General features: G+C 44.8%; 1 protein-coding gene across 24 annotated transcripts in view; it reads right to left on the bottom strand.

Moving 5' to 3' along the window:
- The window catches only part of KALRN (kalirin RhoGEF kinase), a 621535-nt gene that overhangs the window by 320576 nt on the left and 278769 nt on the right, over nt 1-22190 (bottom strand). For all 24 annotated transcript variants that reach the window (XM_081025698.1, XM_081025722.1, XM_081025696.1 and 21 more), the window contains exon 10: nt 8215-8337. In XM_081025698.1, the coding sequence (XP_080881824.1) occupies nt 8215-8337 (123 nt within the window). The remainder of the gene's footprint in view (nt 1-8214; nt 8338-22190) is intronic.

Below are 22190 nucleotides of genomic sequence, written 5' to 3'. Positions count from 1 at the left end.
GGAAACCATTCTAGTGGCAATGTGAGAACATGACTAGGGTCAGGGGAAATAGAGGGCGATTGCAATAATCCAAGCAAGAGATCATGAGACTCTGATCTAGGGCAGTGGCAATAGAAATAGAAGGAAAGGGGTAATTAAAGAGGTAGAATCAGTGGGACTTTGTGATGGACTCATTGAGGGGTGATAACAACAAGAGGGGAGTCAAGAGTCCCAGGTTTCCAGCCTGAGCAACGAAGTGGTTGGTGCCCTTGACTGGCATGGGGACACAGGAGGAAGAGCACGATGGGAAAGGGTGGAAGAAGATGAAATATATTTTGGACACACTGGCTTGGAGAATCCTCTGAGAAATCTAAGTCGAGTGTCCAGAAAGCCAATGGGTTTATGAACAGGGAGCTCAGGTGTGAGATCAAAGATGAGATGGAGTTGGGAGCCATCAGAACAGGGGTAAAACTGGAGCCTGGGAAAGAATATAAAATCATTCAGGAAGTGTAAAGTGAGAAGAGAAGGTCTGAGGAACAAATCCTGGAGAAAAGGGAGAAGAGTTTAAGGAATGACCAGCCAGAGAGACATAAGGAAACCAAGAGAGCATGGTGTTAGGGAAGGCTTGGGAGAAGAGAACCTAAAAAAAAAGTGGTTGACATGGTCAAGTGCTTCAGAAAGACCAATTAATATCTGAAAAGTGTCCTTTGGATTTAGCCACAAAAACATCAGGTGGAAACTTGGGTAAGATTAACCGCAGTTGGCCAGAGTCAACAGAAGCCCAATAGCAAGGGTCAAGGGCGTCTAGGAGGTGAGGTAGTAGAGATGCAAATTTAGAACTTCTCTCAAGAACTTGGTCTACGAAGGGAAGGAAAAACAGAGCAAGGTAGGGTCTAGGAAAGTTAGTCTTGTTTTTTTGTTTTATTTGTTTGTTTGTTTTTAATGTGAAAAAAACTTGCAGATGTTTGTATTCTAAGGAAAAAAGGGCTGCCTCTACTGGAAAACGCCCCATGATAAGAAGCATGCTATGTATTGAGACATTTCATTCTGGTTTTGGACAGCTAATGAAAAAGCAACTGTGGGTTAGAAATGTTACTTGAATTAAGCCAAAATTGGCTTCATTATACCTTCTACCTTTATCTCTTCTACAGGAAGCCTTCAACTATCAAATCCAACCCCTGCCTTCCATAAAAAGTTATTAACTCAAAACTGAACATATCCAGTGTTCTTCAACTTCACTATCCTGGCAACCTTCCAACAATCACAGTCTAGTTTGTCAATATCCTTTTGAAAATATATTTTCTAGAATTAGGCACAATATTCCATATGTGATCTAAACAGCCAACATATAGAGAAATTCTCATCACTCTGGTAGAGAGGTTATATTTTACCTCATTACTTGGGAGGCTTCAATATTCCTCTTCGCTCTAAGAGTAAAGTCTAAACCCTTCCATTTAAAGGTCAAAATTCTTGAGTCTAGACACAAACTATACTCTTTTGAGCTTTTCTACAATGATTCGCTCTCTACCACGTAGAATCCTTTGCTTTCATCAACTTATTGATGTGTTATTTATTGTGTCACAAAATTTATAGGAGATGCTAGGATATCTGAGAACTCTCATCACCACCATAGTTTTCTTTGAGCTAGATTTGAAATCATGTCAGAACAGCATTTTCCCTACACTTCATCTGCTGGAGCGACTATGGTCCTCTCTAGGAACAATCATGGCTTCTTTTTTCTCTCCTTTCATCTCTATTATTCCTCCATATTGTTTACTACCCTCAGATTTGTAGATCTCACATAGCTGTGAACTTTTCCAATATATCTTCCTATTAGAACGAGCCCTTTAAACAAAAAACTCCTCTTCCATCGCCATTTCCTATTTACAAGCTCAATATCTTAAAGTCTCAGAAATATTTATCACATTTATCTTCTTGTGTTAAAGTCTAAGAACTTTACTTGTTGCACATGTCTTTTGTTAATATATAGATAAGGGAGGCTATAAATATTGTTTGCAATCTGTATTCTTAATTTTGTTTTTTTAACCTCAGGTGACCTAAGAGCCTTTTCTTCACAGGTACTTCTTTCTAAGTCACCTATGTGGTATCTCACATATCTGGTTTTGGTCTTACTGGAATAATTTCCTCCTTCCACTTTAAAATTCTCTCAAATCCTTCTAGATAGACCAACAAGGTTTTCTGCCAAAACACATCCTTCCCAATCTTTGCAAGATGCAGTCTACCCCTTGTCAGAAGTCCATTACCCTGGCTCTGTGAGATACAGTCCAGAAAACTTGTAAAAACATCATCTACATAGGCAGCCATTTGTTTCCCAAAGCCTCCCTTCTTTTCCAGTCACTGCCATCACATTGAAAAGGTAGAAACACCACCTGTGCTTTTGAATCTTTCAGTTCGCTACCCAGAACTTGAAAGTTATTAGGAATGCAGTCCCCATTTCTTCACACAGGAAGCAGCAAAAGTGGATGGACAATTCATGGTCTCGATAAGAGGTTCTTGGCAGGCTTTCTATAATATCTTGGATATTGGCTCCAACACCCTCTCAATTTTCCACGACAAGTGTATACACAGTGACCTTCAAAACCCCTGGTTCGGAGTTATCCATGACATGAAACATCCTTCTTCTTCCTGATGTGGGCACAACACCCCTCCCATCAGCTCGTGCCAGCAACTTCTCCCCAATGTTCTGTGGTGGGAGTGTCCTGAATCCACCCCAACATGCAAGATCCAAAGGCTAAAACTGCCTTTCGTTTTTCTGCTATTTCACATTCTTCCACTTGCCTACTTTATGACATTAATGTCTCTCCATTTTCCTGGCTTTCTTCCTATTTTTTTTTTCCATCTTGTCTAAGAACCTTTCATCCTCCCTAAGAGGCTGAAGCGTGAAAAAGCATCTATTTAGGCTCCTTTCCTTCTGCTTGCATTTGCAGCTGCTATAATTGGTCTCGAGCATGAAAAGAAAGATGTAACTGACTGAAAGGTCACTATATCACCCCCAAGGCAGGTGTATTTATTGGATTGCCAAATGAACTAATGGTTTATCTTGGTTTCACTACAAATGCTCCTTGAAAACACTAAAAGAGTAAAGGTTACGTCTTCCGTCTTACTATGAGACTTCTTAGAGGGTTAGAATATGTTTGCTGTGTGTTTTTCATTAGACTGTGGGGTCAAGACAGAAACTGCACATCCCTTTAATTTCCCATGGTGCCCAACACAGAGACTTGATGGGACATGAAAAGTGATGAGTGCTACCGTCCAACTGTGAGGGCATAGGCTTTCCACCTCCATGGATTACCCTATTCTATTTGCCCTTTGTACTCTTGTAAGTTAGCTGATTCTGCTTTGAATATCTTTGATGGGTAAGATCCTGATAGGTCCACTAAAATGTTTTCCTTCCATTTTTGCCTATTTTGACCCCAAGATTCAGAAGGAATATTTTTTAAGTGTATTCTATTCAAGTTTGAGGAAAAAAGCAAGGGTCAGATAGAGAAATAACTAACCAGAGAGTATTGAATGAAATATTTAATTGTGACTATGTTTTTATATTTCTTAAATGGTCTTTCTTTAAATGGTCTGTTTTTTTAAAAAAATGTTACACTAATGCTACTTAATATGCTTAACTGCTTGAATGTGATTTCGTGCTTTGAGATTTTCAATGATATATATTTGAATGTAAATGCTTGTTAATCTTTGACTAAGCTAGCTTACAGAGAGTCTGGCATTTCAGATAATGAGGTTATAAAGCAGACCACTGACAGCAGGCACAGCTGCTATCTAAACCACAGGCACTTGAGAACTCTCCTACTGAAGAACAGCAAGCATCTCAGGACAAAATAACAGTACCGTACCCCATTCTACTTCCTGGGCAGATATGGGCATCTCTATCCCCTGACAGTTATGTTATTATGGGCAGCAACTCCATCTTATACTTTTTTATACTCCTGCTGACACCTAACATGCCAAAAATATGTACAATTCTAGTGTCTTTTAAAATCTGATGTACTCTATGGCCTGCGTCATTTGACGAGGTTATAGGCAACCTGAGTGAAGTATATACCGGGACCCAGAGGGGTTCCCGCTAGGACCCAGGTCTTCTATTGAGCACAGAGAATGTCAGCAGCGCGGACTAGGAAACCCTATAGAGACAGACCCCTGGGGCATCCCCTGAGCCCGACCCTCACCACCTGCCTGCCGGGAACCTCCTCGGTCAGGCTGTCATGACTGTGGCTCTTCCTTCATCTCAGCTTCCATGCAGGCTATTCAAAGAGTGCCATCTGCAGGATGAACGGGGGACTCAGAAATGCTTCATTCAAAGGAGAGGTCAAGAGTCTGTTTAAGACCTGTTCAAGAGCTAATAAACCCAAAATGTAAGCTAAAGTTTAATGAGAAATAATGGATTGTGACAGTACGTCTTCAGTTATCATCTATATGTATTTTAATAACTGCCTTACATGTCGTTACCCTGAAGAGTAACGAAGGTTGAGAATCACAGATGTCCCCACTATCTGAAGAGTGGAGACGTATTTGTTCAGGGGCGTTACTCTGCCGCTTGACCTCTCCCTGTGGAGAGCCATTTTCTCTGCTTGAGGGCTGGCTCCTCCCCGTAGAGGACAAATTTCCAGGAGTTGTAACAGATACAACCGCTCTCTTCCTGGTTTGACTCGAGACAATTTTTTAAACCTGAATACAGAGAATGGGAGCTCAGAACCCCCTTCTCATATCAACCTTGGGTCAAAGAATCATGAACTCACAAAGTTGAAAGAGGTTCCTTCACTAAATCATGACCCTCTATAGTATTCCTGATAAGCGACCACCCCCCTGACCCTCTATTTCACACCAGGTGTGACAACCTTCCTGACCATATCTCATAACCAACACTCCCAAAACAACAAGCAACAAGTTTCTACACTTTCACTTCGCATCACGGATCTCTGACTCAGTCAAGAATTATCCAAGTCCTGATGAAATCCACTCCTCTCCTCCTCGTGGCCCTCACCTAGTTGAGAACAGAAGCAAGAGAGAAAGAGACGCTCTTTTCTGACTGGATCATCCCCTTTCTCACCATCTGAGGTGACGATCTCCCTGCACAGAACAATACTGGGAGGAGGCAGGCGGCTACCGACAGTCCATATGCTTTCACCGTGGTTGGAGTTGGTTTCCTTAAGTGGACTACCAATTCCCGGAAGCTAGGCAGCACCACTGCCCACTCCCTACCCCAGAGTCGGGACAAGGGAGCAGACAGGATTGATTTCCAGACTACATGACCCATCATTAGAGTCGTATGGATGGAGCCACGTGGTGACCTCACAGCCCCTCACTTAGGTGTTCCCTTTTGCAGGTAGGCGTTCCACATCTGCTATTTCCCTTTCCAGAGGAAAGATTCCTCCTAAAAGCATGAGCCTTTTGGAAGGGAGAACTCTCTCTTTTTTCTCACAAAGATACAGTCTTATCAGGAAGCAAGGAGAACTGGATTCTATCAAGCAATCTGTCATCGGTAGGGCCAAGGGAAGCTATAATGTATGACGAACGGGATGGCCACAACAGCACCCCCTCCACTCACTCTTGCTCTTCGTCCTTTTTCCACGAACAAACTGGTACTCAGAAACGAGTTTTACACCCAGTTCCTACACCTCAATAAGGAGGGCCAGCACAGAGTTAGGTAAGAACATGACTCTGGCGTCAGACAGACCTGGGTTTGAATTCCAGCAGAGCCACCAAAAAGCTGGATGACTTGGGTACACTGAAGAACTTTCTGGGCCTTGGTGTTATCTTCTATAAAACAAAGCTAATACTGTCCACCAATCAAGATTGGTGGGATATAAAATACATAACGGAACCCTAAGTTTTAAAAAATGTGTCCATTCTTTCTCTAGTATGAATTTAAATGAATGTGTCTGGTGCTAAATGAAAGGCATTGTCCCATGTGGAAGACATATCAGGCATCCACGAGAAAGCAGAGCACAATTGGGAGAACTGTTAAAGTTAGGGTGGCCTCCAGGCTTGATTGGTTGTAATGACATTCAGAAATGACAGTCCCTCATGATCCTATAACCAAGGCTGGCATTGCCTATGAGGCTGCAGCAGGAAGAGAGCAGGAGAGGTGGTCTGGGTCAGGGCTGTAGGTGGCTCTGGGGACGTCCTCTCCAAGTGTGGAGGGGCTGAGCCACAGGACAGGCAAAAGGCAAGAGCACTGAAGCTATGGGATAGCTCTATTCCAACAGACTGTCCCAAGTACCACAATCCTCACTCTCAGCAGACTGGGAATCCAGATGGCCCTCTCCCTTCCTTCGTCCCCTACCAGACTGAAGAGGCACCCAGAATGCCTAGCACCCAGATATTTTAGGTCCATACTATATCTCGTCCACCAAAGGCACACTGGGCCTGTGTCGGTATTATGTGGATACAGTCCAGTTCATTCTGCAGAAGGTCCTTGTGGCTTCTTTTTGTTTGGTGGTGGTGGTGGTGGTAAAACATACATAACAAAACTCATTAAGTTTAGTGCCATTAAGAAGATTCACATTGTGTAACCATTACCACCATCCAAATGCAGAACTCCTTATCTTGCAAAACTAAAACTGTACCCATTAAATAATGAACTCCCCATCCCGTTCTCCCTTTGCCCTTAGCAACCACCATTTGACTTTCTGCCTCAATGAATTTGGCTATCCTATGACTTCATGTAAGTGGACTCATACAATATCTGTCCTTCTGTGACTGATTTATTTCACATAGCATCTGTCTTTAAGGTTCATCCATGTTGCAGGATCCGTTTTCAAGGCTGAATAATATTCCATTGTATGTATAAACCACATGTTGCTTATCCATTCATCCATGGCTGCTTCCACCTTTTGGCTGTTGTGAACAATGCTGCTATGAACATGGGTGTACAAATACCTTTTCACAGTTCACCTTTTAATTCTTTTGGCTATATACCCAGAAGTGAGATTGCTGAATCATATGGTCATTCCATGTTTAATTTTTTGAGGGACCACCACACTGTTTTCCATAGTGGCTGCACCATTTTACATTCCCACCAACAGTGCACAAAGTTTTCCTACGAGGCTTTATTCCATAGGTTGGGTCTAATCGACCTACATTCACCAGGCTCAGGTCACTGCTGATACAGTCTTTCTAGCTCCTGTAAGGCCTCTCACTTTTTGGCATATACTTGCAGCTCCCCTACAGCTGTGGTATGCTCCACTGCTTTCCTGTCCTCTGGAAGATTCCTTTGGTTCTTGGCCATCCCTCTCCTTTTGTACCCACAGCATGTATCTGTCTGGCGCTGGCGGTCTTCCTGGTGAGGGTGAGGGCTCTGCACGTTGCCCAGCGTGACCCCCACATGGAAGATTGCCCCTATAGTGGGATCGGAGCCAGGTCTGGTCATGTGGAAACCTTAGCTGTCATCCTCACTGCTCCAGCAGCACCCTGCCCCATACGGATACTTTTCCCAGCTGCCGTTTCCCTGCCTTATTCTTAAGTGCTTTATTTTCCACTGCAACTGATCACATCTGACAAAAGAACGGGACAGCAGCATTTCATCTTGAAAATGAATATTTTCAGGATCCATTTGTAAACTCCCCAAAACAGGAATCCAAGGCAGACCGGATAAAATTTTGGGGACCGGAGGCTCAGAGCAGAAACTCTCTTCGATCACTCCAGCAGTAAGACAAATAGGGAAGGCCTCTCATCCTGCCTCTTTGTGCAAATTAGAGAACGGTGCCCATTTTGGATCAAGTGGGCAGCTCAGCTAAAAGGTTGACTATTGTGTAAATTACAGGCTATAATACGCAGGCACACTCCCTGGGCACATGTGGGTGCATGCTTGGTGAACAGGTGCCATCTCTTCCTCCAGGTCCTGGAAGGTACACAGCTTTGTAAGCAGAGCTGGTGCTGATTCTCAGCTCCCGTCACCTGCAGGGACAGGCACCGGGGTAGCTCTGGGCTGTTGCTGGGTCTGATGTCATTCCCTCCTGCCATCACCGCCGCGGGGACAAGGCTCTTATACATCATGCTGGCAGAAACATTTTCTTTGAAGACCGTAAACTAAGAGTCTATTCACCACTCACCTGCTGATCCAACAGCAGACAAAGGTCTCCTTGCATCAGGCGGAAACCATGGACTATCCACCTGACATGCCCCAGCAAACACCAAAGCCATAGCCCTGTCTCCCTCACCCCGTGTACACGCACGCACGCACACACACACCCCGCATCTTACCTGAGCCACCTCTTCAAAGTCATCGTGCCTCTTCTGCAGGGCCCGAGCTCGATGCAGGGACTTCCCAACCCCTGTGTGTTTGCTGAGAAAGGCCTCCCCGTGGTTTTCAATCCAGTCCAACACCTGGTCAGAGGAGGAAGACAGAAACAGTGACTTGCTGGCAGAAGGAGAGACAAGTGACAATAGGCTAGAGTCCTAGAGTCCTTATCCCAGTCAGAGAGCAGCAGGCCAGGTGGAAATGGGGAACCCACTGTGGATGCAGGGCCTTTCATTGCTGTCACTGGCACTGTAATAAACCAACCCTCAACTACATTCAACTCATCCTTTTTTGATCTCCAGAATATCCCCTCATTACTTTTTCAGTTTTCTCAGCCTTAATTAGTCCATGATTTTAAAGAAGCTACACAGACCATCAGGTACAGTTTCATCCTGTGGCTATCTTTCTTCCAACCACATAAAGTCAGACACATTGGGAGGAAATTAGGCAGAGCCAGATGAGGGCAGTTCCACAGCAGTGGCAACCAGGCAGGTGGATCCTGCCTCATTGTGCTTCTAGGCCTCTCTTGTTAATCCTGGAAATAAAGTCCAGAGAAGTCAGTCCCCACGTGGAGCTATGCTCCAAACTGCGGATCACCAGGAAAACTGTCCTCTCTGGCTTATTTCCATTTTCTCCCCCAATCACACCAATCAACCAACCAACCAACCAACCAACCAACCAAATAAAGTAAGGTCTTTGCACCCTTAAGGCCTTTAGCATCTATGATTCCCTTGGGAAGTAGTGGAGACTCCATGTTCTTTCAGGATTAAGATCTAGTCATTTGGCCTCAAGATATTTTCCTTGGTGTTTAAAGAAGTTGGAACAGAGGTGGCTGGAGCAGTAGAGAGACGAGGAAGGGATGCAGACAAGGTGAGAAAATAGGTTGTCTTGAGGGGCACTTGGTGGGGAAGTGGAAACCCCTTAATAAAAACCTTGAAATGTAGGGAGGACCGAAGCCTCTACCATCCATTTTGCATTTGCTCAGAAGGCCTAACAAAAATGTGGCAGAAGGGGAGCAGTGCATCTTCTGGCCTCTAAGGAGCTGATGCTCAATGAATCAGGAGGCCACCAGGAAGTCAGAATTATAGTACAGACACGCCGGTTACAGATCCTGCCAATACTGAACCGAGTCCACTCGACTCTTACTGCACTAAACTTTTAACTGCACATTTGATTAATAATACACTAGCCTTCTCAGATTTTAGAAGGACTTTTGGAAAAATGATTTAAATAAAGTGGGCCTGTTTAAAAGGATACTTTAATCCATTCCTCTGTCTCTTCTACAGCTTGCCCTGGGGCAAGCAGGTAGGCCAAATCATTCCAGGGACTGCAGGCATGAGTTCTAGCTTTACAGAATGCTAGCTTTTGGCTTCACTTCCGCTGACACTGAGATAAATTAATGCCTGCAGTTGTGCAAAGTATGGAAGCCGTCAAAGTCTTCAGTGACGGTATCATCAAGCCCACAAGTTGATATTGATATTAGTTCAGAGAAATGTATATAGGAATATATTAATGAGGTTTAACTAACAACCACTTCACAAAACTGGAAGGTCAGCTCATTTTCCACTAAAATGAAGAAAAATGGTTTCCAAAAAATGACTTTATCTAAACATTGGGTGTAGAGATTTTAAACACTTTATATAACCAATTTTGACTATATACATTTAATTCTGGAGGAATATCTCTATAAAGAAATTGCCGTAGTAAATTAATTGTATTTTTACCTTTTGCAAACACTGAAAGGCAGCATTGAAAGGAACTCTAAATGTTCCTTTCCTAGAAGAAAGAACAGCCTACATTTCCTTAGTATTACGTATGGTAAAATTGTAATAACAAGAAAAAAATCAGGAGAGTGCATTTTGACTTGACTTGCCACAATCTGATCCCCCAATTCTCTAGAATAAAGGGGATGTTGAGCATCAGCCTGCAAGGTCACAGATAAGTAGTTCTCGTCACAGAGTCCCATATACTGTGTACCATGGATAGTGCAATTTTATAATTTTTATGCATATTTCACGTTTTATTAGTCTCCTTTTGAGTCTGAATTGAAGCTTGGGGATCATTTTTATATATGAAGGCTGTATTTTATATATGAAAGGCTGTCTTACAGCCTTTCATGAATGCTGTGGAATTGATGACAGATTTTTCCGATCACATTTTTTTTTTTTAACTGAGCTTTCAGCAGTTAAGTGTGATCTGGTTGTCTGGCACTGTTTCCATGAATTTCATTTTATTTCTTTTCATTTTTTTTATTTCTACTTTAACAAAATAGGTTATTCTCAAACGAACTGGGGAAGGAAAAATGCATTTCATCCATTAGTTTGCAAATGGCTACCTTGCACATCCCCGGATGTGATTTCAAAACATTTGACCTTTTTTTAAAAAGCGATTTGTTTTCTGTTTAGGTGCTTTTGCTTTCTTTAAAATGTCGATTCATTTTCAGTTAGTGACAATTTACTTAATTAGCTCTACCGTAACCACTTAAAAATCTATTTCACATTTGAGAGGCTTTTACTTAGTTTAAATATAACTTTGATTGCTCTGTGATGTCACACGGCCTCCATTTTAGCCCAGCTTCTGCCATCAGACCTGAGGCCGTGGGGAAAACATGTGCCACCTCAGTGAGGATGAAGAAACTGCATGGAAACCAGTTTACAAGATAAAAAAACACACAAATGATTTAGGAAGTGAACCAAATGACTTTAATAAGACATAGAGACTGTACAAGTACCCAAGGATAAACATAATTCATATATGAACTATTGTTTAAAATGCTGATTTCCGACTCTTTTGCTATCAGACAGACCATTTAGATGGCTGGATACACACATTTAGACCCCATGCTCTGCTCACCCGGATTCCATGTCCCCCAACCCTGGGAGTATAATCCAGCTTCCCAGACTAGAAAGCAGAGACCCGTGCTCTGACAATTACCTTACACACCATCCATCACTGTACAGCCCTGGGGGTGTCAATATCCTTCAGTTTCTGGTCAGTCCCTGAGCATTACCGGTTCAGGAACAAACTGCATTTCTAGCCAAGCCCTGGACCTTACCAACGCGTATGTAACCGTATCAAGGCACTCCATAGCACGGAGACGACAGATTTTCCTTAAGTTTTCTTTTTTCTTTTCAATTTTCATACTCACGCTCTGGTTTTGATCAATGACAGTTGTGCCTCTGAACTTGAGTGGGAAGTAGCGCACAATGACAGTTGTCCAACTGATTCTGGCAAGATGTGCCTCTAGTTTTAAAGAAGCTATTTTATATACTAAGGTGTAAAAGAGCTGGATCCTAATTAAAAAAAAAAATTAGGGACACCAAATCCATTCAAAGAACACCAACTTAGGCTTACATGGCATTAACCCGTGCATTCTGGAAGGGGCATATCCCTGGGACCTGATTTTTGAGGGGCACCTTCACCTGACATGCAATCCTCTGTGGCCAGCCCCATCTCACCTTCAACCCCACCTCCAATGAGCTCCTGCCTCACCCCTAAACATTGCAAGAGCTGCTTCCCATCTCCTGAGTTTTGCTGTCGCTATGTTTAACTTCGCTGGACATGTCCATCTCTTTTTTCTCCTTATATCCGCTTCCCAGGCTCCTTCCTACTCATCCTTTAAACACCATCTCAAAATCCCTAGATTTGGAAAGCCTTTTCTCTTTTATAACCCACTCAGGCAAGGGTAGTATCACTCTTCTCTGATTCTGTTCACACCACAATTATCACCCACAGGCCTGTCTCTCCCACTGGATTCCGACCTCTCCTAATTGCTGGATACAGCATGGTTCTCAGCACAGAGTGGTTCGCTTAAGACATGTCGAACTGAACTCAACTCAAACTCATCCCTCGCAACACACAACTTTGGGGTGAATGTCTCCATATTCCCATAGTAACTCTACCTTAGCATCTCTCACAGTCTGCATTCAAAGTTTTCTGTGTATCTCCACCCTCTCCACGGCTCCACTCGGCAGGCAGGTACTTCCTGAAGGCAGATGGGGTTCTTGCAGTATATCCTACCCTTTCATCCCGCCCCTGTCCCCAGCATCCCTGCCAGCACTGCACATGCAGGAGCCACTCAATTCATGTTTATAGCCATGAACTGTCAAGTGCCAACATGACTGAGGCTCCTGCCCTGCTCTCTTGGGAGAAGCTGCACCACCCCATTCAGTAAGAGACTGACCTTCGCTCAGTATGTCCGGGACTCCTCACCACTACAGTGGGCAGACAACCTCGGCAACAACTTGCAAAACTCCTCCTCCTTTCTCATGTCCCAACTTCTCAACCAGAAATTAGTCCTTGCCCAGAACAGCCTTTTCCAAGAGAGCTACTCACATCCTGAAGCCGATTTAGGAGCCCATCTAACAGCCATTATGCATAATTCCCTAATCACCCCCTTTCTTCCTCTTCTAATTGTGTTTATTCCAGCCAGCATACAATCAAGACAGAGAGCTTTTCAGGGGAGGAGACAGTTCTAGCTGCTAAGGAGAAGAGATAAAGGCCCTTTGAAGAGAACTGGATATTTTCTGAACAGTTGGCCATGAATACAACTGAGTTAATGGGAGAAAACCAAGGGCCTAGCTGCTTTCTGTTCTGGGACTCTGCTTTTTTGGGGTTCTTCTAACATGATAGAAACTGAGCGTTAAAGGAGACCCCCAAGGATCGTCCAGCCCAGTGTAAGAGGCCCCTGCACTTAGAAACAACCCCCTTTTGAAACCAGTTTTAAGTTGGTTTCTAAGCTCCACTTACACATCCACGTGTTTCAGGTTCCTGAAGCATCATTACAATGTGACACCATCACGATCGTCCTAACTTACAGACACCATCCTTGGGATCAGAGGAGCCTGGGTTCTTGTCCCAGCTCTGCCCCCAACCAGTTGTGACCAGCTGTGTGTGTACCTTCTCCTCTCCGGACCTCACTGCCTCAATTGAGGATGCTGGATCAGACCCCTCTCCCTAAATCTCCCTCTCACACAAATATTTCATAATTTTATTATATCGTGGGCACAGCAGCTCCTCTCCTTGGAAGAAGAGACCATGGAGGGCTTGTTCTTTGTCAAGCACTAGGCCACGGCACGCTGCTCATCATCTCGTTGATGCTATCTCACACAACCGGGGGGTGAGAGTGATTATCCCCATGTTTGGATGAAGAAAATGAGTATCAGAGAAGTGAATTAAGTTGCCTGAGCTTACACAGATTTCAACTAGTGGAGTCAGGATTCAAAGCTGAGTGGTTCTGGCAGCAACACGACCATCTAACACCCAGACCCCATTCAAGTTGTGCTGTCTGTCCCAACACTGACCTTTCGAGCAAAAGGATGCAGTCCAGACGCATGTGTTGTGTTAAGCTGTCCCTTTAATCTGGAATGGTTCCTTAGGCTTCTCTTCACTTGCCTGCCTTGATACTTGTAACAGTTATCAGGCTATTACTTTATAAATTGTCCCTCAATTTGGGTTTGTCTGATGTTTTCTCATGGTTAGAATCAGGAGTACCACAGAATTGATTCTTGTTTTTCCCGCTGCATTCTGTCAGGTAGGATTCAATTCCAATTTGTCCCATTCCTAGTGATGTTACCTTTGATCATTTAATTAAGGTGGAGTCTTCCAGCCTTCTTCGCTGCGATGGTTTCTCTTATTCCCTTTGTAATGAATAATTATTTGAGGGAGGTACTTTGAGACCACGTAGAAGGTGGACACTGTGAGATGCCATCCAGGATGTTTTACCACGATGGCTGGAAGTGCCACCAGCAGGCAGACAGCCTTCAGTTGTCAGTCCCCTTTGGGGATTATTACCTTTGGCTGAAGACAGCAGCTTTGCCCGAGGGCACACCCCTTCCGGGTTGGCCTGTGTATATTGATGAACTCCAGTATCCAAAGACCCAGTTCTCTCTCCCCATCCTGGGTCAGCTCTGAACGGTCACCCAATCTTCAGAATGCCTTATAGATGGCTGAGGATTCCCTGAAATGACACTGGAGCTCAACTTTCCCCTCTATCCAATCCTTCTTCCCTTCTCTTCCTCAGGAGTTAATTCTAAGACCACCTCCAAATAAACTTCCTCTGCCTAGCCAGCCCCTGTATGGACGCCTTCTCACCCTGTCTGATCGCCGGTCCTCTAAGCTGGGCTGCCCTCCCTGCATGAATGTGCCCCTCACTTGGCCCAGGCTGAAACACTGCGTACCATAGCCCCTGCCCCTCAGGATGGTCTTCTTAACCTGCGCAGTCTCTGCACCTATGCCAGGCCACCCTCATATAGATGGTCTTCTCACTTCACTTGGGCTGCAATACCCTGCAGCAAACTGTCCCAACACAGGGACTCCCTCCTGCCCCACTCTGGACCATCCTTCCTTAAGGACTTCCACTGCTGGGCTGCCCTCCCCAAAAGCCACCTCAGCCACTCAAGCTCTGAATCCCTGGCCACTGTGGCCCTCCCACCCTATTTACCAGAGGTGCCCACCTTATACAGACACCATCCTCTCTGGGAACTCCCCCAGGCTCACTGGTCTCCCCTGCAGTCTTCTTTTCTAACCCCCGCTCATCTGCCCAGTCTCTACATTTTGGACTCCGTTCTGGACCTCTTCTTTCTTTTCTCTTACTCCCTGGATGACCTCATCCAGTTCCATAGCTTTCAATATCTATTCGTATGTGCTGGTAATTTCCATATTCACAGTTCCAGCCTTCATTTCTCTCCTGAGACTGAAACTCATGTATCCAACTGTCTACTCTTCCTCTCCAATTTGGCACATAATGGGCACCTCACACTTAACATACTTAAAACAGATATGTTTATTCCCTTCTGCCTCACCACGCTCTTCTCCTGGTCTTTCCTGTCTCAGCAAGAGATAACACAATTCACCTAACTGCTTAGCCACAAGCCTGAGAGTCTTTCTTATTTGCTCCTTCCTATGCACTGTTTCTATCACAACTACCCTACTCCAAGCCGCCATCTTTCCTCCCTCACCCCACCACCCCTCTAAGTGGTCTTTCTCCTTTTACTCTTGCCATCCCTGTCCACACAGTAGCCAGACCTATTTCTTTAAACATAAATCAAATCATGACACTCACCTTATTGCAACTCTACAATTGTTTCCTATCACCCTTAGAAAATCCAAATTCTCTCCATAACTTATAAGGCCTGATTTGATATAGACCCAGGCCATTTTTCCAAACTTCTCACCTCCTTTTTCCTGCGGTCCACTCACCAGCCACTCTGGCCATTCTCCAATTTTGGGGAACACAGCCAGTTCATTCTAGTTTCAAGGACTTTTAGGTCTCATTTCATATGCCTGGAACCTCTTCTTAAACACGTGTCGTGGCTTATTCATTCAGCTCTCTGCTTAGACATCACTGGCTATCACTATGTGACCTATCACATATTTTTCTGTTTGTGGTGATGCCTTCTCTTTACCTCCTACGTGTAAGCTCCATGTGGGCAGGGGCTTTGTTTGGGTCTCTGCTGTGTTCTCAAAGAGTATTTGCTGAATACATGAGTGAATGAACCCAACTAATCTGATTTGAGAACTTTCTGTGTGATAAAGGGCAAAAACCATTAAAGGAAATACAGACGGTTTCCGAACAGCTGTGGAATCAGAATCCCAACTCTCTGATTCCTTCATCTGACTCTGATCGGTCATCTTATTTGAAATCAATGATTAAGTTTGTGTGATTCTTTGATCTACAGTAAAACCAGCAAGATGGTGTGTTGTTTTAAGTAAAATGAAGAACTCCCCCCTCCCAGCCTCCGCCCTCTTTAGAAAGCCATTATTCTGAGGCCAAGGAAGGAAAGTTTACACATCATCAGGTGTTTACAACACATTTTGTCCTGTTAAAGGTTTAGGTTCACACAGTGTGTAAAAGCACCCAGGACATCCATCAGGTCATTGTTTCTGTCTCCTCGCAGAGCACACTGAGCGTTAGTTCTGAAGGGGAATAGCTCATACACTGCCAGTACCACTCAGATAGCATGTAGGCACCACTTGAAATGCCCAATTACCAGCAATTCATTCTCTGTTCCCTCTTTGGAACAGGTATGATTAAAATAAATGTCCTGCTATGGTGGGAGAAGCCACCATTTTTCTGAAAGGCTCAGCTGAAATTCATTATCAGGTGTATAAACTCTCTTTTCTGAGAACTGGGGTCCTTACCATGCTGGGTGGAAGCTGCTAAAGGAGCAGAAGACAAAAGTGTCAGCCACCGCCTTCCTGGGACCCTCTGCTCCCAGCCAACCCACACCTGTCCCTTCCCAACACCGAGGGGGCTGGGGTGACTGAACTCATGTCCTTGGCACCTTCTTGGATGAACCTCCTCAACCTGGTGCCTGGATGCCTGTTTATGGTGCCACCATACTTTTCATCACTAAGGCTTGAATCTCGGAAGCCACAGGTTCTCAGACTTTAGAATGCTAAGAATCACCTGGGGTTCTTTTTAAAACATAGGCTCCACTTTACCCACACATTCTGAATCAAAATGTATGGAATAGGACCAGATCATTTGTTTTTAACACACTCCCCAATCAGCCCAGAGGATTTTCACACTTTGAAAAATACAGTTCAACGTTCACACTTGACACCTCTCTTGTTTTCTATAATAAAATGGACAGTGATTTCCAGTGACTTTTTCCATAAACGCTTTCAAACCTCCCCTTGCCCCCTCACCCTAGTTTATGCCTTGTGGACACACCATGACTATGGCTCCCCGGGTCTTCCCACTCCAACCTAGCCCCCTGCTGGCACCTCAGACCTTCATGCTGATGGTCTGTTTCCTCTGCTCAGAATCTTCCAATAGCTTCCTACTAGTTATAAAGTGTGAGTCTAAGATCCTTCACCCAGTATTCCAGGCTCCAGAAATAGCATGTTGAGGTCAAGGACATGCTGAGCACGGGGGTTATCAGAAAGAAGTGACCCTGGATGGTGACTGTCTTGTCATTTGTTAATAATAAAAAAGGAATTGAGAACATTAAGGCATTTAAAATTATGGTGGATCAAGGAAGCCCCAAGGCTCAGTGACTCTCAGAAAGGGACTTCTTCACACTGCCTCCCAGGTCCCACCAGCCTCCCAACCCTGCTCGGTGGAGGCACCCAGGTCCTGCCCGGACGGTGCTCACTACGGAAGGACCACTCTTCTGTCAGAACAGAGTTTGCATTCAGAAAGAAAAGTAAGCACCAAGGGAGAAGGCCATGATGAGGAAGGGAAGAAGGCAAGGCAGAAAGTAGGGCAGAGAGGAACGGGTTGGGGTGCAGAATGCAGAGTAGTGTAGGCGTCCATGAACTTACCAGGCAGGAGGGTCTGAGCATGCCAGAGGGAGCCTCTAAAGCTCACTCCCCTTGCCAATTCCCCCCTTGCCAACCTTGCCAATTCCAGCTAGGGAATACATGGAGAGGGCTGGAACACACCCTACAAGACCAGCCTCCTACGCTGGGGAGAGGGATCGAGGGCTCCCTGTAAGATCAGTACCACCAAAGAGGCAGATGGGAATGTTTCCTTATGTTCTCCAATCAGAAAGCAACCCTGACAAGCATAGCCCTCTCTTTCTCCCCTTCCTACCTTCCCAGTTCAGCTGAGCCTCAAGCCTGCTTTTTGGGGGCATTCACTACGTCCAAAGACTCACCTATTATCTACTTGAATGGACTCAAATGACTGGATTATAACCATCAAAAAACTTAATTGAGAACTTTCATACTGCTAAAGAGTACCATGGACAAATGGATATTATTCAAGACATATGCTACAAAGCCAAGCACCAGCAATGCCTTTTAACATAATTATGACTGTGAAAAACAAATGAGAATCGGTAGTGTCTGTTTAGGGAAAATTGGTGCCAGATAGATAACTCTAGAGGGCATTTTCTAATGACGGGACAGATGGAAAGAGTGCTTGGGTGTGAGTACGGCTGTCTGTTGGTCTTTAATGGTAGTTGGAGTGCGAATCGCAGGTGTCAGAGGCTATATGACCCAGGGCAAGTCTCATTCTTTGGGACCAAGTAATACATCAGGGCCCTCTGAGCCATGACATTCCATTAGTAAACTGTAAACCCCTCAAGGGCAGGGGCTGTGTCTCTCTACATTCCCATCACCTAGCATAATACCCAGGAGTACCCAGGGCATAGCGGAGAGGCTAAGAGCATGGACTTAATGGTTAGGTGGACCTAGGTTTGAATCCTGTTCTGCTAAACTAAACGGCAAGTTAACTTAACCTTTCTAAAAGTCGATTTCCTCATCAGTAAGATGGAGACCAACTATCCCCTGTCTCATAGTGCTGGAAGATTAAATAAGAAAAGGCCCACGAAGGGATTAGATGTTCAGTCATACTTACTCATAAAGATGATGAAAGCCTGAGCTTTGAACAATGAAACTTTCACAGACACATTTAATGCCAGTAACAAAATCTCAGGGTTGGAATCCAACCATCACTCTGATGTTTGAATCCTCTCCGCAACATACCCACCAAGTAACCATTAGCTCAGATTGAATGGTTCCCCCTTTTGTGTGTTCCCAAATCTATCTGGGACTACACCCTGAGCTTTTCCCTTTTTAGATGCTTTAATCCTTGCTTTTTATAGGGAGAATTAATTTCAGGGTCCACCATCATTCTGGACACTGTTTTCTAACTCATCATTCTGTGTGTAACCCAAATGCCCATTTTTTATCATGTAAATTGTCAATTGGATTATACCACGCCCAAACTGGGTTAGTATGATTAAGGGGCTACAGTCATTATCGTTTAGTAAAAGATTGAATAATTGGAGTTTAAAAAAAATTGTTCTCAGATCCTTTTTTATTCTCAAATCCTGTTTACACATTCCTAGGCAGGCAAGAGCTGACATAGTAAAAACTATAATAGTCCATGTGAGACTCCAGTAAAACTGATAGAAACAGATGTGACGTATTTGTAACACAAAAACTATGGACTTCAATATTAATGCATTCGTTCACAATGGCAAGTCACTGAGCCAGATAAATTCTGCCATCACTGCCCTCACCAGCTCACCTGACTGGACTGTTTACAAGAAAAAGACAGTATTTTTAAGGGAGAGTATTGGAGCCTCAAATGTGTCACTGTCCCACACATACCACCAAGATCACTCCTAAGCCTTCTAGCCTAACCCTACCCCTCTGCCCACATTTTGCTGCCAGGAACAGGCACCCAGTTAGACTTCCTCTTCCTGGCCTCCTGGCTATAACTTAACGCTGCTTCCTGGCCTTCCCCAGGAACACCATCCCCATCTCCTGTGCCTGAGCTCCAAGGACCAGTGCAAATCTCACCCCAACCGCAGGGAACTTCCTCTGCTCTGACTCCACCAGTCCATGGTTGTTCTGCTTCTTTGGCCCTGAACCTAGATAGCTACATGTCATTCGTATGTCCCAACTCCTAGCACAAGGCTTTGCGCACCGCAGGTTTCCAAACACTTTACAATTTATTCTTGCACAGAATGGAGAGACAAGAAGAGAGAGGGGAGGCAGAACATGATAGCCTGCAGAGAGTGCTCAAAATGGTTGCTCTGACTACAAAGTGATGGACTAGAATTTGCATCTAGCAGAAAGAGCAAGAATCTAGCTAGCCCTTCTCCTCACCACAGAGTCAGGTCTGTCTGGGCTTAGAAGTAGTCCTTTGCATCCATGGGAAGCCGCAGGAGTTTGGGGAAAAGAGGAGACACACGGTGGAGAAGGGTGGGTGCATGCTTTTTGCTACTGTTCAGTACTTTCCCACTCTAAAACAATAGGATTAAAAATTATTCCATGAGCAATAATATGGCAGGTGTGACGCATTCATGCTTTCTGCAGCCTTAATGAACCCAAATTCAGTTTGATTCCTAGAGATTTATTTCCACTGTCCCCAAGCCCAGCAGGAAGAGAAAGCTGAGAATACCCGTGTTGGGACCCCAGGGAGGGATACCACCAAATTGATGTGTCAGGCCAACTCTGGCTGCAGATGCAAAAAACGGAATCTTATTTCCACTGCTGTCTATCTTTAGTTGTCACCTCTCTGCTTTTACTCTGCTTTGAGCCCTAACGGGCAAAGTTTTCCTACTTGGGCAAAGACCACCCCCTGAAATGGCAATGGGGCAGGGAGTCAGGCAGGCACCGTCTTTTTCCTTTCTGTCTCTCTCCTCACCTTCCTCTTTTTCTTTCTCTTCCCATGCCATGTATGTCTGTTTTCTACTCTCTGTCTTCAAATCTTTCTCTCCCCTTCTCTCTCTTCCCCCATTGTCTGTCTCTGTCTCTCCCTCCCTGTTTCAGGGTGTCTGTATCTGTCTGTCTGTCACTCTCCCCTCTATATGAAGTATGCACGTGTGTTTCCTGTCTCTCTTCCAGTTCTCCTTCTCTGTCTCCCTGGCTCCTCTCTCGTGTGGCTTTTCTGTAGGGCACCCGGACCCAGCTTCTTGTCCTAGGACGATCATTAAGTGGCTGTGTGGTTATGGCCAAGTTACTTTACATCTCTGAACCTCAATTCCTCAACCATAGAGTAGGTTAGACTGGATGCTCTTCCAACTGCTTGCCAGCTCTGAGATTTTATCACTGAATGACATGGAACGCAGCAGGCCCATGAAACAGTTGCTGTTGTAGAAAGCAGGGGAATCAGGCTGAGGGTCCTCAACAGCACAAGCCCCAGAGGGCGCCCAAGTACCACTTAAAGAGGATGTGACGACCAACCCAGGGGACACTGCTGGAGGATTTTACTACATGCTAGGCAGGCATGTCGTAAAGCCCTGTACTTGCATATCATTCAGTCTCATGAGACAGGCACTATGGTCGTTCCTACTTTAGAGGTGAAGAAACTGAAGCACCAGAGGTGAAGCAACCTGCCCAAGATCACACAGGCAAGACTTATCAGAGCAGGACTGAAACCCAGGCTATCTGACTCTGGAGCCCATGCTTTTAGCCATGATTCTGTGTTGTCCCAGCCACAGATGCTTGCTCACAAGCTTCCCGCCTAGGCTGCTGAGTAAACATCTCTGGAACCCTAATGTGCTCAGGAGTCTTGAATCCAGACGATACGGTTCAATCAATTCTCTCCTCCTTCAAGACACCAACTCTGACATCTCACGCCTCTGCCTGTAACTGTTCCATCAATAGTCTACTGCCCTGCACACTGGCTGGCGTGCTCTCATAGAACTATCCTTTATATTATATTGTCAAATTTGTATGTTTTATGCCACTGTAACTAACCAGGCATCTTGCCAGAACCTAGTCAAGTGCTGGGCCAACTGGAGAGGCGCAGGCTTTCTGAATAACTGATGAGCCACCAGGGTACTTCATGAGCACTGAGGGTATGTCCCTGTGTCCCTGAGCTGTAAACATCTGGAACCCTCAAGACTTTCACATCACAGTTTCTGCAGGTAGATTCCAGCTACTCACTGGCGACTACTGGATGTGTTGGGAAGGAGGGTTAAATGGTGTCCCCTTTACAGAAGCAGAAACTGGTGTCCTCCAATGATCATTTCAGCTCCTGTCAGCAGATACAAAGAGAACCCCAGCTTCCCACCAGACACAGCTAAGAGCTGTAAGGGGCACAGGGAGGAAGAAGCCATGGGTTCTACTCTCAGGGAAATACTGGAATCAAAGAGATGAAACATGTAAAATCAAAAACAATAAACACATAAAATTTCTGGGAGTCAGGAGACCAACGTCCAAGTCCTTCACTCTAACTATTGTGTGCAGTACGTCCAGTACCTTCTGAAGCACCAGCTTAGAAACCTATCGGGCACACGTTGTTTGGGTGCCAGGCACACGTTTGAGATCACCACCAGGCTTGGGAGCCCCTGCTTTCCACATTTGTCTTTGTGTATCTGCCCCGACGTCAGACACATGGTGAGAGAGAGAGCGGGACAAGCGTGAATGAAGTCATGTTCCCAGAAATCATATTCACATCTCCTGAAACGGAATTAACCATCCTGGGGAATTCAGTTCTCATGGGAAATCCAAACCCCCATCACGTCCACTT

The sequence above is a fragment of the Rhinolophus hipposideros genome (genome assembly GCF_964194185.1).
Source record: "Rhinolophus hipposideros genome assembly, chromosome: 2".
NCBI classification, from domain to species: domain Eukaryota; kingdom Metazoa; phylum Chordata; class Mammalia; order Chiroptera; family Rhinolophidae; genus Rhinolophus; species Rhinolophus hipposideros.
This window is presented reverse-complemented; position numbering and strand designations above follow the sequence as displayed.